This window comes from Argiope bruennichi, chromosome 1 (genome assembly GCF_947563725.1).
Source record: "Argiope bruennichi chromosome 1, qqArgBrue1.1, whole genome shotgun sequence".
In the NCBI taxonomy this organism is placed as follows: domain Eukaryota; kingdom Metazoa; phylum Arthropoda; class Arachnida; order Araneae; family Araneidae; genus Argiope; species Argiope bruennichi.
In genome coordinates, this window is record NC_079151.1 from 92,365,025 (window position 1) to 92,378,811 (window position 13,787).

Below are 13,787 nucleotides of genomic sequence, written 5' to 3' on the forward strand. Positions count from 1 at the left end.
ATGAAACCAAGATAGTTTGCACAAAGATTGAGCGATTCTTTTTTTTAAAAACACACAATTTCCGCAATTAGCAATTATTCTCGTAAAGCATTCAAATATTTTGAAACTATAATGAATGCATTGTTTCGTAAACCTATCTGTGCGATTATTTTTTCATCACAGAAAAGCAAACATGGCATTTTGAATATATGTTTAAACATCAAAATGACTTGCTTATAAGTATTGATTTATCCTGAAAGTTTTTCGGAATCTTTAGAGTCACCCTGCATTTAAAGCTGCTTAATTACTTAAAGCAGTTTTGTAAAATATGTATTTAAAAAAATTAATTAAAGCAAAGATAAATAAATCAGATATTTATAACATATTCTGAAAATGTTCAGATAATCTTTTTTATTAAATAGTTAACTGAAAGTTAAATGGGAGGAAATGTAATAATTTAATACTTATATGAAATTTCCCGTTATAAAAGTAAGCATGTGGTGGTAACTTCATAAGCCAGATAACAACCTCCGGAAAGCAGTGTACACTTTTGGCTAGTGGCTTTGTTACTCGGCTATGAACCCTAACGTAGCTAGTTCGAACCTCAAACTTGCACATTGGTGACCCGGACGTGATCTGAACACCGAACCTTGGAATTTCGTTTAATTGAAATGCTATTGAAAAGATAAATGTCAGAAAAGGTATTGAAATTGGAAATACGTCTCAATAGCCGCAAGTGGAAATCAAATGCCACATATTTAGCATATATTTATGTGCAAAACATATATAGCAAAATATTTAGCAAATATATACAACATCCTTAGCAAAATAATATTTAAAATTTATAAATTTATACAGTTTTAGCCACCTGCAAATAATAAATGTCCGTAAGCTTATTTTATTAATATAATTCGTGATTCACGACAAAGAAATATAATTAAATGCTTTTGTAAATGATTTACTTACTGGATGACATCCGTTCGTCGAGCTTTCATCGTTTTCAAATAGAAAACGACAGCTACTATCGCTATGATGACGACAACAGCGCATGCGCATCCTACTCCAATATAGAAGGAGTTGCTTGTTGCCACCATCGCATCTGCTAAAAATAGAAAATGATAATGAGAAAAAAAAATTATACACAATAAAATTATATATAAAGCATATCAAAGCATCAATAAAAAAAGTTTCCTGTTACACTGCTATTGTTCTTAATGCAATTCTAATTTTTCTAATTTTGTAAATTATCAAAGCATCAATAAAAAAAGTTTCCTGTTACACTGCTATTGTTCTTAATGCAATTCTAAATCTTCTAATTTTGTAAATTATCAAAGCATCAATAAAAAAAGTTTCCTGTTACACTGCTATTGTTCTTAATGCAATTCTAATTTTTCTAACTTTGTAAATTACATATCCCAATTTCCAATAAGAAATCATAACACCTACATAAATGATCAAACAGCAATAATAGAATGAAATAGGTGTTAACAGATTGCACATTACAGAAATACAAATATGCATTTTAACTTAATAAATTATAATACATATTCCTGTATCATCATCTTAAAAATTGGTAAAAAAATCCTCTTCCTTAAATTAAGCGAAGATTCATAAATCATAGATAATATTGGATATCCATAGTTGGAATTAAGTATTGGATAGCGAAATTCTTCACATGTATTTTTTTTAATACTTTTAGTTTAAACATTCTTAAAAACAATAAAACTTCCGTTTTTTTTAAAAATTAAACTTGTTACTTATAGATAATTAATTATTTCTTTTCTTATTTATTTTGTTGGCACAAATTTTCAAGAAGAAATAGAAGAGCGAAATCTTATTCCAACGACGGAAAAAAAATTGTCACGGAATAAAAGCAGTTTAAAGAGGGTAGAAAAATCGATAATTTAATCTTTAGAGATTCTTATAAGCATAATTTGAAACATAGAAAAAAAAATTGATAAATAAGAGTTCTAACAAGAGACTGTTCCATATCTATACTCACCAATCATGAGTGTATCACTTGTCGTACTATTATCTGAAAATGAAAATAAGATAAATATTATATAAGATATTATATGATAGATAAGATAAGAAATATATTATATGATACTGTAAAGATAAATATAATATAAGAATATATTATATACAAAAAAAAATCACCATTGAATTCATATATTATCAAAACAGAATAAAAATTAACAGAACCTGAAAACGATTTCGCTGTTGATATGAAATCATTTTGAAGTGACAATTATTAGTCCCTCTCACATATGCGCAATTTTTTTTTTTTTTTGCTTTCTTTTTTAGTTTAATTAAAAAAGGTTCAGTTAAAATATTTAATTCAAAGTTCGCAAAGTTTTTTTTTTTTAAAGTAACATCTATAAAAACATTATTTTAGTAAATCGCACTTCTAGAAGAAGCATCCTGGAAGCCGCTAATTATAAATAGGGAATATACATTCACAAGTAATCTGTAACATCTTTTAGATAAACTGATAAAATAGCCTTGTTTCACATTTTCAACAGACATTAAATATATAAAAAAAAGAACAAGTTATTTATAATTTATCAAAATAAACCATCTATTTCAAACAGCTAAATTCATTTAAAACAATAAATAAAAAAATATGTCGTCTGAGCTTCCTGTTGATTTTTACGACTAAAACATAAATCATTATGTAGCTTCAAAAAAAAAAAAGAAGAAAAGTGGACGATAAATAAGAATTTTAAAAAATAATAAACGGAACTCAAATCTGCATACGACTGATATTTGCGGAATGAAAAGCAATCGATTAATCGCATAATCGATAGTTTACTTTCCTTTCAACAACAATGAAGAAAAATAATGGAGCGAAAAATGTATCTCTGCGCGGGAAAAATAACAATGACAGAAGTTAAATTGAGGAAAAAGAATAGGAAAAATGAATAGAAGTTTTACGCGTGAATATTGATGTCGCAGTGTTTATAGGAGCGGGAAAATTAAATTGCTCACGAAAACTCGTTTCAGGAAAAGATAAAATGATTTTCAATAGTTTAAGAGCAAAGTTTTAGTCGTGGAACTCTCCTAATTTGACGTCCGTTTTTGAGGACCATTTTTCATTTTCCGCTTGCAGCTTTATTGAGATGAATTGTTAAAAGGTAAATCAGGTTTGTTTATTTCATTCTTCTCAACCAGCCAGTTATTTTAATTATTTTCTTTTTCCGCTTCTAGTGAATTTTCAGGAAGAACCATTTATCATTCATGATTAAACAATTTACGAATATTCTGGAATTAAGTAAACATTTTTCTTTTTCTAGCCATTTTTGTTCTTTTTCAGTCCGTACGAAGAATTCTATTGTTCTTGTTGGGGAACTGAATCCAGGGTTGCCAAAAATATGAATGATTCAGCTAATGGAGTTAAGAACTAATTCAATTAATTTATAAAATAAACAAACAGTTCTACATCTAATTTAAAACGTTGCATACAAGAGCTTTTTTTTTTTTTTTCATGCTATCAATTTATTTTCATCCAAAAGATTAAGTATAAATACTCTTGAGGAAGAAAAATGAATGATAATTTTTTGATTAAATCAATGAATTTTTGATTAAAATTCAGTTTTTATTTTAAAGATAATTAAAAATTTAATTAATGAGTAAACTAAATAAAAAGAAATGCAATTGGCACGTCATATATAAGGACAACATTATTTTTCCCCCCTTCTTATTCTGTTTTAAAGATCGACTTTTGAAATAAATCACTCTGTTACCAGTTTTCGGAGTTCACTAGATAAATACAGCAATAAAAATTAATATGTGGAATTGGAATAAGTTAATAATGAAATGCTACAGAATTCCTCAAAGCAATTCTAATTTATAGATAGCAATTTATTTACTTTACATCTAGTTTTTCTATGCAGATTCTGAAAGAATTATATTTCTCTCCCATATAGATTATCTTTAAATTTATTCCCAACCACATTCAAACTAAATAACAATTTAGCGATTCTTAATACTTTTATTGTGTGTCAGAAAAGTAAAGATTTCATGTTCTCAAACCAAAAATAAGCAAGCTAAATCGTCATGTTTGAAATGAAATGGGTCCGTTTTCAACCAACATAATTTTTTAAAAAAACTCTTTCCTACTTATTCATTAAATTTTAATGCCATTCTAACCACCTTTTTATATTGGAAAAAAAATACTTTTATGTTTGATTCTTTACTCTTTAAAGAATTAAACTTTTTTTTTTTTGTATGAAGTTAGAAGTTTAATTTTTAGAAGTCAAATAATCCAATATTAATTTATTTAGAAAAATATGGCAACATGTATAATAAATTTATAGGTTTTTTATGAAATATCATCATATACTAACCCTAATAATTAACTGATATAATGATATATTAACCTTTATAATGAAATAGGCACGCAATATGTACGTTATGTCTTTGACAACAATTTCAAATAAAGAAATATCGCTGAAAGAAATCAACTACTCGCTCCATTCGAAACTATGTTTTACAATATAAAGCAAAAGACAATGCTTATTTTTATCTGCTTTCAATGTTTATTTTTTCTAAGTTGTTCATTCTTTATTCAACTAACGTAACAATGCGTAAAACTAAAGCAATAATTTAATTTGCCACTTTCAGTTAGGAAACATATTAGAAAGATACATAGCTAGCTATCTAAACCTATTTTTACTTCTTTTTCTTAATTTGATGAAAAAGGCAAATTGAACTGCTCAAGTTGAACTTAGTGAGCATTATTAAGTCCGTTTTTCAAGCTCAATGGTAATATAGTCAAGTTTTTAGTTTCTTTCACATATTATTGAAATTCAGGGCCCAGAAAGGATTATAGTTATCTACAGTCTGTGTTCCAAAGTTTTGCAAGCAACTTTTCAAACTGAGAATTTACTTCTTTAATGTGGTAGCAATACACATAGCATAGTTCTCTGAAAATGGTAGCCATATTTTATTCCCCTCTCTTTCCCCCTTTTCCACACACGATTTTCTAGTAGGACGGTCCAACTAAATATTTATTGCGTCTATAACTCAAGCCACCTACAAGGAAGACCCGTTCAGATAAATTCTGTCCTAGTTTTCACAGTTCTTCAGCGTGGAACATTTTTATCTGTTAAGAGTCGAACTGGGACCGCATAAATTATGCCCGGTAGGAAGCAGGATTCGCTAAGGTTGACCCCCTGGGGACTGAAATGAAGTGAAGTGTGGGAATAACGTCATGTCTTATTTATTTTAAATGCACTTGCTCATTTTTTCCTCCTGTGGTTGTTTATTTATTCCTTTAGGTTTAGAAGCAGCGGCTTGTAGCAGGATCATGAAATTCTGGGTTTTTTTTTTTATTTATTTTTCTTATGATGCTAAAGAAAATAACTTTATTTCCCCAAGAAAATATTATGGCGATAAAATGTGTTTCCCAGTTTAAAAAAATGAAATATATTTACATGTATGCGAGGAATAATATTTTAACCACTTCTTTTTTTATAAAGAAAAGGTGAGGAAAGAATTTCATGTTCCAATAGACAGACCTTTTCTAAGAATGTTTCTAAGTTGAATAGCAATTTCAAGAACGATACCATTACGTTACACAGTTGCTCATTTTTGAGTGCTAACTGATGCTAATATTTCATTTCAATTCTAATTCTGAGCAGTAACAATATTATGTTTTGAAGTACAAAAAAATTTTGTATACAACAATTTAAACAGAAAAAAAATTGGAATTAAAAACTTTAATATGAATATGCGATGTGGTGTGGTTTTACGGGTTTTGATTTTTAAAAATATCAACGATGGCATAGGTAATTTTATTTGTTTATTATTCATTAAAAATTTTTTAAAAAAGAGTTTTCATAAAATTAATTCTTTTCAATTTTAAATTCTCATTTTGTCAAAAGATAATTTAACAAATAATCTTGTGATAATACTTATTTAAGACAGGCAGACGATTGTTTAATAATTATTCTTAGACAGGCAAACGATTTATTTATTTCAGACAGGCAGACGATTGTTTAATAATTATTCTTAGACAGGCAAACGATTTATTTATTTCAGACAGGCAGACGATTGTTTTAATAATTATTTGTAGACGATTTATTTCACATAATGGCGGAAAAGAGAAAGAGATATAACAAAATACTTCAAGGTTAACGTTATATTTTGAAGGAATATTGTTTTTCAACTACCAGGATAAAAGTAAAATTATTTTAATTTTCAAATAACAGCTGAATAAGAATTAAAAAATAAATCTAAATAGGAAAAAAAAAATGATTTTACTTTTGTAACAGATCTTTTTCCTCTTGAGCACCAAGTGAGTAGAATTGGGGAAAGGTGGCGGCATGCTGAAATTCATGTTCATACTCATTTCCACTTCGGCACTGACTTTGCCAGTACATTGAAGCACAACGCGGAACACTGAAAATAAAAATAACATGAACGCATTGACAACGAAACAAAAGCAGTTCAAAACATACTCATTCAAATAGAAATATTTAATACTGTATATGCATGAATGTTAATTAAATTGAAATCAGTTCGAAAACAGTGATACTGAACTAGACAGGCTAAAGAGACATGATGCTTGGATTTTTACAAACACATTCAGCAAACGATTTTTAACACAGAGAGATCAGAAGCACGTATGCTAAAATAGTGGAATTTTTTTTAAAGTTTTCCTATGAATGTGCGCATTATTTTAAACTAAATTCTATTTCTACCATGAAGACGATTGTATTACTAATCATGATAAAAAGAAAAAATAAATCTAACAGGGCACAAAAAAACTGGAGAAATTTCAAATATTGAAAAATGAAAATTATTTAAGGGGAAGGAAAAAAGGAAGAGTCGCATTTTGAGTGAATCATATTTAACAAAGCAAACAATGAACAGAATGTTCACTGGATGCTAAAATGAAACATTCAGGGAGAAGAGGGTACAATTTTATACATTAGAAGAAAAATATCGCATATAACATTTTACAGGAGAGTTCTTGAGTGAGAAATTCTTCTAATTTCATTATGTATTTTAGTTTTTGAGAATAATTATCAGTCGACTTTTTTAGATCTACAGTTAAAGCTTTTTTTTAATGCTGTTAGAATACTGCAAAAGCAACAAAAACATCAAAATTTGAATTTAAATAGTTTACTTTCTGAGGAACGGAATTGTAATTATGGCAAACCAATTACTGATGAACGACTAAGTTAAAAATAGAAAATTAACCAATAGAAATATGGAATTTAATAAATGCCAAAACAGATTGAATAATGCAATCTTTGTTATTAACAGAGAATTTAATGAATTTCAAATTCACCTGAAAAATTAGTTAATTTTTTAACTGTGTTATCTCCACTTTCTAATTAAATTACAGTGGAACCTCACTTAACAAGTATAATTTATTCCTGAATCTTACTTGTAATGCCAAATATTCGTTAAATGAAAATTTTTCCCACAGAACTTTATGTAAAACAAGCCAATCCGATCTATCACGAAAAAAAAAAAAAAATACTAAAAAAATTATAATATTGTAATTTATTAGTTACTAGCCGCCTTTGGTGACCAGTTGGTTCGCCAATCTTAATGTTCGTTTAAATTTTAATAATTAAATATTTTACGCAATTCCTACTTTAATAGATTCTTCATCAAAATATTTTAAAACTTCACATTTTGATAGTCATATAATTTACTCATAATATTATAAAGGCCTTCAGTCATAGCGTGATATGTATCTCTCTAATTTTCTGTTAGCTCCCGTAGAATTTATGCTTTAAATTAAAGTGTAAAGGATTAATCTGCAATTAATATAATAATATTTTTTACTGAAACAAAGCATTTTTTTATAATCTGATTACTGATAACAGAGTCACTGAGCGTTTAAACTTTATGGGCACTAAAGAATATCTTTCTTAATTTATGTAATATCTCAAGAATTTGTCAACAAAATTTTCTCAGATTCATCATGAACAGATCGATGAATTAACAATGTTTAATTTTATAAATATTTGTTACAGGAAAACAAGAATACTTCTTACAAAGAAATAAGTAACGGTATCCAAATTACCTCCTTTATACATTTAGAAAATGCAGTTTAGCTTGTTTACAGATATGCAATGGTAAAAGAAGAACGATATTCGTAATAATGCTCTAAGAACACTCAGTAGAACGATATTCTAACAGTGTTATCATATATTTTACAAGCATTGCACAGTGTCTTAAAATATTAACTAATTTATGTAAATTCTAAAATATATGACAAAAATCTTTTATGGGCTTATAGATGTATGCAAAAAGATTTCTTCATGCCATTCGGTGAAAGTCGGCATCTTTCGCTCACATATAACAAACCAAAAGCTAGTTTGCAACACACCGTAAAGAAACGGTATTTATCTGCAGGCGATAAAAAGCAGCCAAGAAAGACAATTACTGCGCGCAATCAATCGCAATGGCCGTTGAAGATTGATATTTACTGCTTTTCCTACTGACAGAACACGAGAAGAAACGCAGGTGCTTAAACAATGTTTCAGCTCAATAGATTTCTCTGATCAAATAATCACTTTCCGATTCAAAGAACGATCAATCGCAGTAAAAAAACTTATGATGATGCAATATATTTAGTGCAATCCAGGTGGTGGTGGATGTGGTTCTTTCCTTTTTTGATCTTTTGATTTCAGTAAAAACATTTATCTTCATGTTTAGAAAAATGCAATATTACAAGTCTTATTTTAGCGATTAGAAACAAGGCGGGAAGCGATTAAGATTTCCCGCCATATCTCTTTAAAAAAATTATTATTAATTTTTCTTAATTAAAAAAGAAATTCATGCCTTTAGTATTTCCCAATTCAGAAAAATTATAAAGATGTTTACAATTTTACTTTTTATTCAGCATTTTCATCGCTAGTTTTAAAATATCTTCTAAATGCCGCGCCATTTTCTGATATTGAATTTTCTGTCTAATAATTGTTTTCTTATCAAGTCATTATTAATTATTAAAAATTATTATTATCAAAAATCAACAATTGTATTACAAATATTCTTAAATAAAATCTGAACAGCCTTTACAAGAAGATCAAGATTCAACAATTGATATTGCAAACTGTCAGTAACGAGAACTCGCATGGCAAAAGTAAAATATTTACGAAAGTTTTGAATTATCAAACTGTCAATAGATTTAAATGATTAAAGCTGAAAAAGACTCAATTCTAAGTAAGAAGACTATAATAGTATAACCTCTTAATCATTCATTTGCATTTTTTCAAGATCTTATGAAAAACTCTTCTATCGGTAACTGAATAACAGAAATACACACAGAGAGAATGTAGTTAATCTTATAATTCAGTTATTGATAACATTTTGAAGACAAAAATAATTGTCTTCTAATTTTTTTTTTTTCATGAATAGAAGAGAAAAAAAATCGAATATAATCGCAAATCTTCGATCGAAAAAATCGAATCGAAGTTACCACTAAAATCTAGTGGTAATTTCATTCTAAGTACACAGCAAAAATTAGAAAAATAAGTAAAATTTAAATATCATTTTAGAATACAGAACTAAACAAAGTAATTCTCTTTAGCAAGATTAAAAAAAAGGCAAAAGATTTTTCGAGTACCACTAGATTTTAGTTTTATTATATTTAAGTTCCATTCGAAGCAATATTAGGACCACGAGGTAAAACATGGGTAAAAAAAAAAAAAAAAAAAAAATCAGCCAGCGTCATATTCTTAACTTTGTCATAAATAAAATATTTTGGAAGCTTTGCGAATACATATTTTGCTTTTACATCCTAAAATCTCCCATAATTTTTGCACTTAACCATATAAAGTTCCATATATAAAAACAAACTAGTGGAAATTATATCCAAATAACATCGCCTAGATTCATAAAGTGTCCCTTGACTGATGCACTTAATAAAGGCTCATTTGAAAGCAAAGTCCCAGTTTGTAAGATAAAAGCTAAACAGCAATACAATAAAACATTTTATAGATGTCATTTTATTCTTATCTTTTTTCTACTGGGATTACTTTATTCCGAAATTTGGTAGTAAAATTATAAGCGATTTGTTCTTCTGTTAAGAAAATGGCAAAGGCTCATAGAACTTTATAAGCAACAAAGCCTATGGCTTAAATACTAACAACTTTTAGTTCAGATAGCATGCACTTAAACGAGATTTATGTCCGAAAAACGTCCAAGGGACAAACCAATCCTACATTTATGAAATGCCAAAAAGCATACACCATTCGGCACAAATGCACCGGAACGAAAAACCGAATTTGCATTCCAATCGCCAGCCATTCTACAAAGTTTACGACGCTCCAAAACTTAGAGCAAGAACCACAGTGCAAAACAAAACAAAGAACAACAAACAAACCATTGCGGCCCACAGTTACTGCAAAATGGCCAATGCCTGAGTTGAAGAATAACCACTTTTATGCTAATCCGGAAAATCTTTTTCTCCACATTAAAACTTAGGTTTGTTCCAAGATGGCAGCCGTTTTCTGGAATGGAAAATATTTATGGCGCGACGCGGGAAGAGAGAAAAATAAAAATAAATAAAAGCAACAAAACACTGACAAGCGTACTGTGTCATATTTACGAGAAAAAGACACTCGTAATAGGTTATAAATCCAGAAACAAAACAAATATACGAGATTCCCAAATGAGATTATTGAATGCCTAAGTGGAAGACAAAGAAAAATTCTCAGAGTGGATGATGGGATATGGAACATAATGTCCTCTGGGAGGCTGAAAGCAGAAGGAGGCAAATTTCCGAACATTTGAAGTGACAAATATGTCAGCCGTGGGCGTTATTCGAATGTCAGTAAAAAATAAAAGAGAATAGCTTATGGAGAAAAATATTCTTCCTTCTCATATATTTTTATGGCACGAAGTGTACAACCGAGCTTAATGCATTTGGCAACTTTGGTTATGTGCTTTTGATTTGAGATGTAGTTTATATTCAAATAGGAGATAAAGAAGCAGCGAACGTGGGTAACTTAAATGACGGGATTGGAGGGTTCTAAAATAAGATTTCGTTGCTTCTAAAATGAGATTAATAATGAGGTCGTAAAATTCCTTTAGTCATCAAGAAACGTCTTTTTATTTTGCAAAGGGTGCGAGGAAATAATGCTAAGGACGATGGCATAATAAAGCATTATCTAAAAATTATATGAAAACAATATTAAATAAGCAAGTTATTAAAAGTGTATGTTTAACCCCGTGTATGAAATGGCATGACAAAATCATGCATCGAATTACAGAATTTGATATTTATATTTACATTTAAGCTACAGTAGCTTTTTTTTCTTTTCTTTTTTAAATAGAAAAGTTACTTGGACACGCTTAAATATTTAAGGTGTCATTTTCAATCGTATATGAATGGAATGAATAATAAATATACTAATATGGCATATTATTCAAAAAAAGAATTCTGTTCGAAAATTGCAATTTTTTTAAATGAAATAATTACTACAAATATTTTGTTCATTCATGTTTTTTTTTCATTGAAAACAGATTAAGGTATTAAAATATAACAACAGAACAGCATTTAAAATTAAAAAAAAAAAGAGCGGTGCTAAATAACTATTACTTTATAAATTCACCTGAAATATTTTTAATTTTCTTTTCTTAGATTGGTTTGAATACTCTAGGTGTATTATACAAAAAATATAATGAGTCTGCGCAATCGCACAATAGAACTTGTGACAATTCAGTTAAATAACGCAATAAATATTTTAAATGCGATATAAGTTCATATAGAGCACAATAAATAAAGTTTACTCTTACTTTACTTAATTTATATAAACTTTCATTTGCTATATATTTGGAACTAAACAATGGATATTTTAAGAATTAATTATTTTGTAATTTTGAACAGCAATAAAGTGACGAAGAAGATTTTGGTGCCGCCAATCTCCTGTCAGGAATTTCATGGCAAGCCAAGGGAAAGAAGTCTCAGCCAAAGATAAAACACATGCTAGCTAAGCATATGTGCCAATCTTCGATGTAACTGGGTCTAGAACTTGAAGAATGTGACTAATACTAAATCGCCGTTACTCTATCATGATTTTGAGAAAGCAGAAATTAAACTTTTAAAGCTCCTTTAGCACCAAAAACTTATTAGATGCTTATAATTGATTTATTGGTATTGCATTTCATCGGTTAAGTTCTTTATAATATAAAGTATTACTTTGATTAACAACTAAAATTAATTGCAATCTCATTGAAGATTTGGCAGTAATTTTTGTATAAAAAATTGAATTATATGTGCTTTAAGCCCAAAGCAATCATGCAACCCAATGTCCAAAAAACGATGTCAATGGAGTGCAAAATGTTATAAGAATCAGGCAATAGATCAAACTGTTCATTTCCTTTACTTTTGAAATTTTGTATTCATTTTGAAACAATGAGTTGGTAATTTATGTAAACAAAAGTTATTATTTTAGGATCATAATTAGTAAATGGATTAAGATCATAATTATTTGTAAATAGGATCACAATTAGTAAATACCAAACAGTTCATTATAATCTTATTCCTAAATAATATATATATAATCCTTCGTGGTTCACTCCATAAGTTTGTTTCTTTAATTATAGAACAACAAAAAACGTAATTTAATGAACTGGTGAAATTCCTATTGAAATAAGAGAATTGTTGTCTAATGATGGTCGAAACTTTTATCCAGTTGTTCCGGTCAAGATGAGGATAATATAGCGTTCTAATAAATTACCTTCTTCGCTAGTTGGAATGTTTCCTTTCCTGGAAATGTTGAGTTGAGGAACACTCATGGCTTCAGGATTACTCAGGGTGAAACTGATGGAATAAGGAACCTGCATTAAAAAAATAATAAAGTTAGCAGAGTGAAAAGCAGATACATCATTTTTGAAAACCACATTAAATAATTTGATAGGAAAAACACATACCAATTAATTCATTGCCATAAATATATGCTCTGGGCCCAAATTTTTATTTGGATAATAACAAAACAGCAACAGATCGTAAATAAAGTCTTAAGCAACTAAGAAAACTTGAATTTTCATATGTTGGTAAACTATTTTATACTGTTCCGGAAGAAGAATTACGAGAGTTTATGGATTACAACATGGGACACTTATAAGATGGCTATCATATGAAATACTACAAAAATATCACCATAACTATTCGAATTCATATAAGACGGTTAGGCAACTTGGAAATTCCTCATATAGCATCACTTTTTCTGTTACAATTTTAATAAGGATGGGAGTTCTAATTCAATTAATTTTAGAATATACAGGCAAATCCATGCGTCAAGTATTTATGATACAGATGAATTGTGACATCTTTTTTTTGTGAGATATCACCCAAGAAAGAAGTTTGTAAAAGTAGGAGTCATACCAGAATTTGTGTTTCACTAAACAGAAAACCAACAATCATTCATACAACAAGAAAGACCAATTTTTTGTTTTTCGAAAATGATAAATTTCAGAATATAAAAACGATCTCTAAACTTTGCAAGTGAGATTTATGGTTACGCCTTTTAAAGCGCTATATTTTTATTGATTTTATATTTACATCTAATATTAACACATTGCATACGGGTCACGAGATTTCTCGTTTTTAGCAGGCCGAAGTTTGTGGCCGGGTCACGTGATTTCTCGTATTTAGCAGGCCGAAGTTTGAAGCCGGGTCACAAGATATTTTGTTTTCATTTTTTTTTTCCGGCAAAATCGATGCATAACCAACCAGTGGCAAATATTTAACACATTAAGGACCGCAAAGAAATCTGTAAGGCATACGCCTGGGACAGAACGTTTTTGGGCAAACGTACATTCAAAAATCATTGCTT

General features: G+C 28.8%; 1 protein-coding gene across 3 annotated transcripts in view; it reads right to left on the reverse strand.

Moving 5' to 3' along the window:
• Positions 1-13,787, reverse strand: part of LOC129964882 (tyrosine-protein kinase RYK-like) — a 468,554-nt gene that overhangs the window by 43,268 nt on the left and 411,499 nt on the right. For 2 of the 3 annotated variants that reach the window (XM_056079138.1, XM_056079141.1), the window contains exons 3-6: positions 12,690-12,789; positions 6,247-6,384; positions 1,982-2,014; positions 946-1,081 (exon numbers count right to left, since the gene is read on the reverse strand). In XM_056079138.1, the coding sequence (XP_055935113.1) occupies positions 946-1,081; positions 1,982-2,014; positions 6,247-6,384; positions 12,690-12,789 (407 nt within the window). The remainder of the gene's footprint in view (positions 1-945; positions 1,082-1,981; positions 2,015-6,246; positions 6,385-12,689; positions 12,790-13,787) is intronic. The other variant, XM_056079139.1, reaches the window with a different exon arrangement.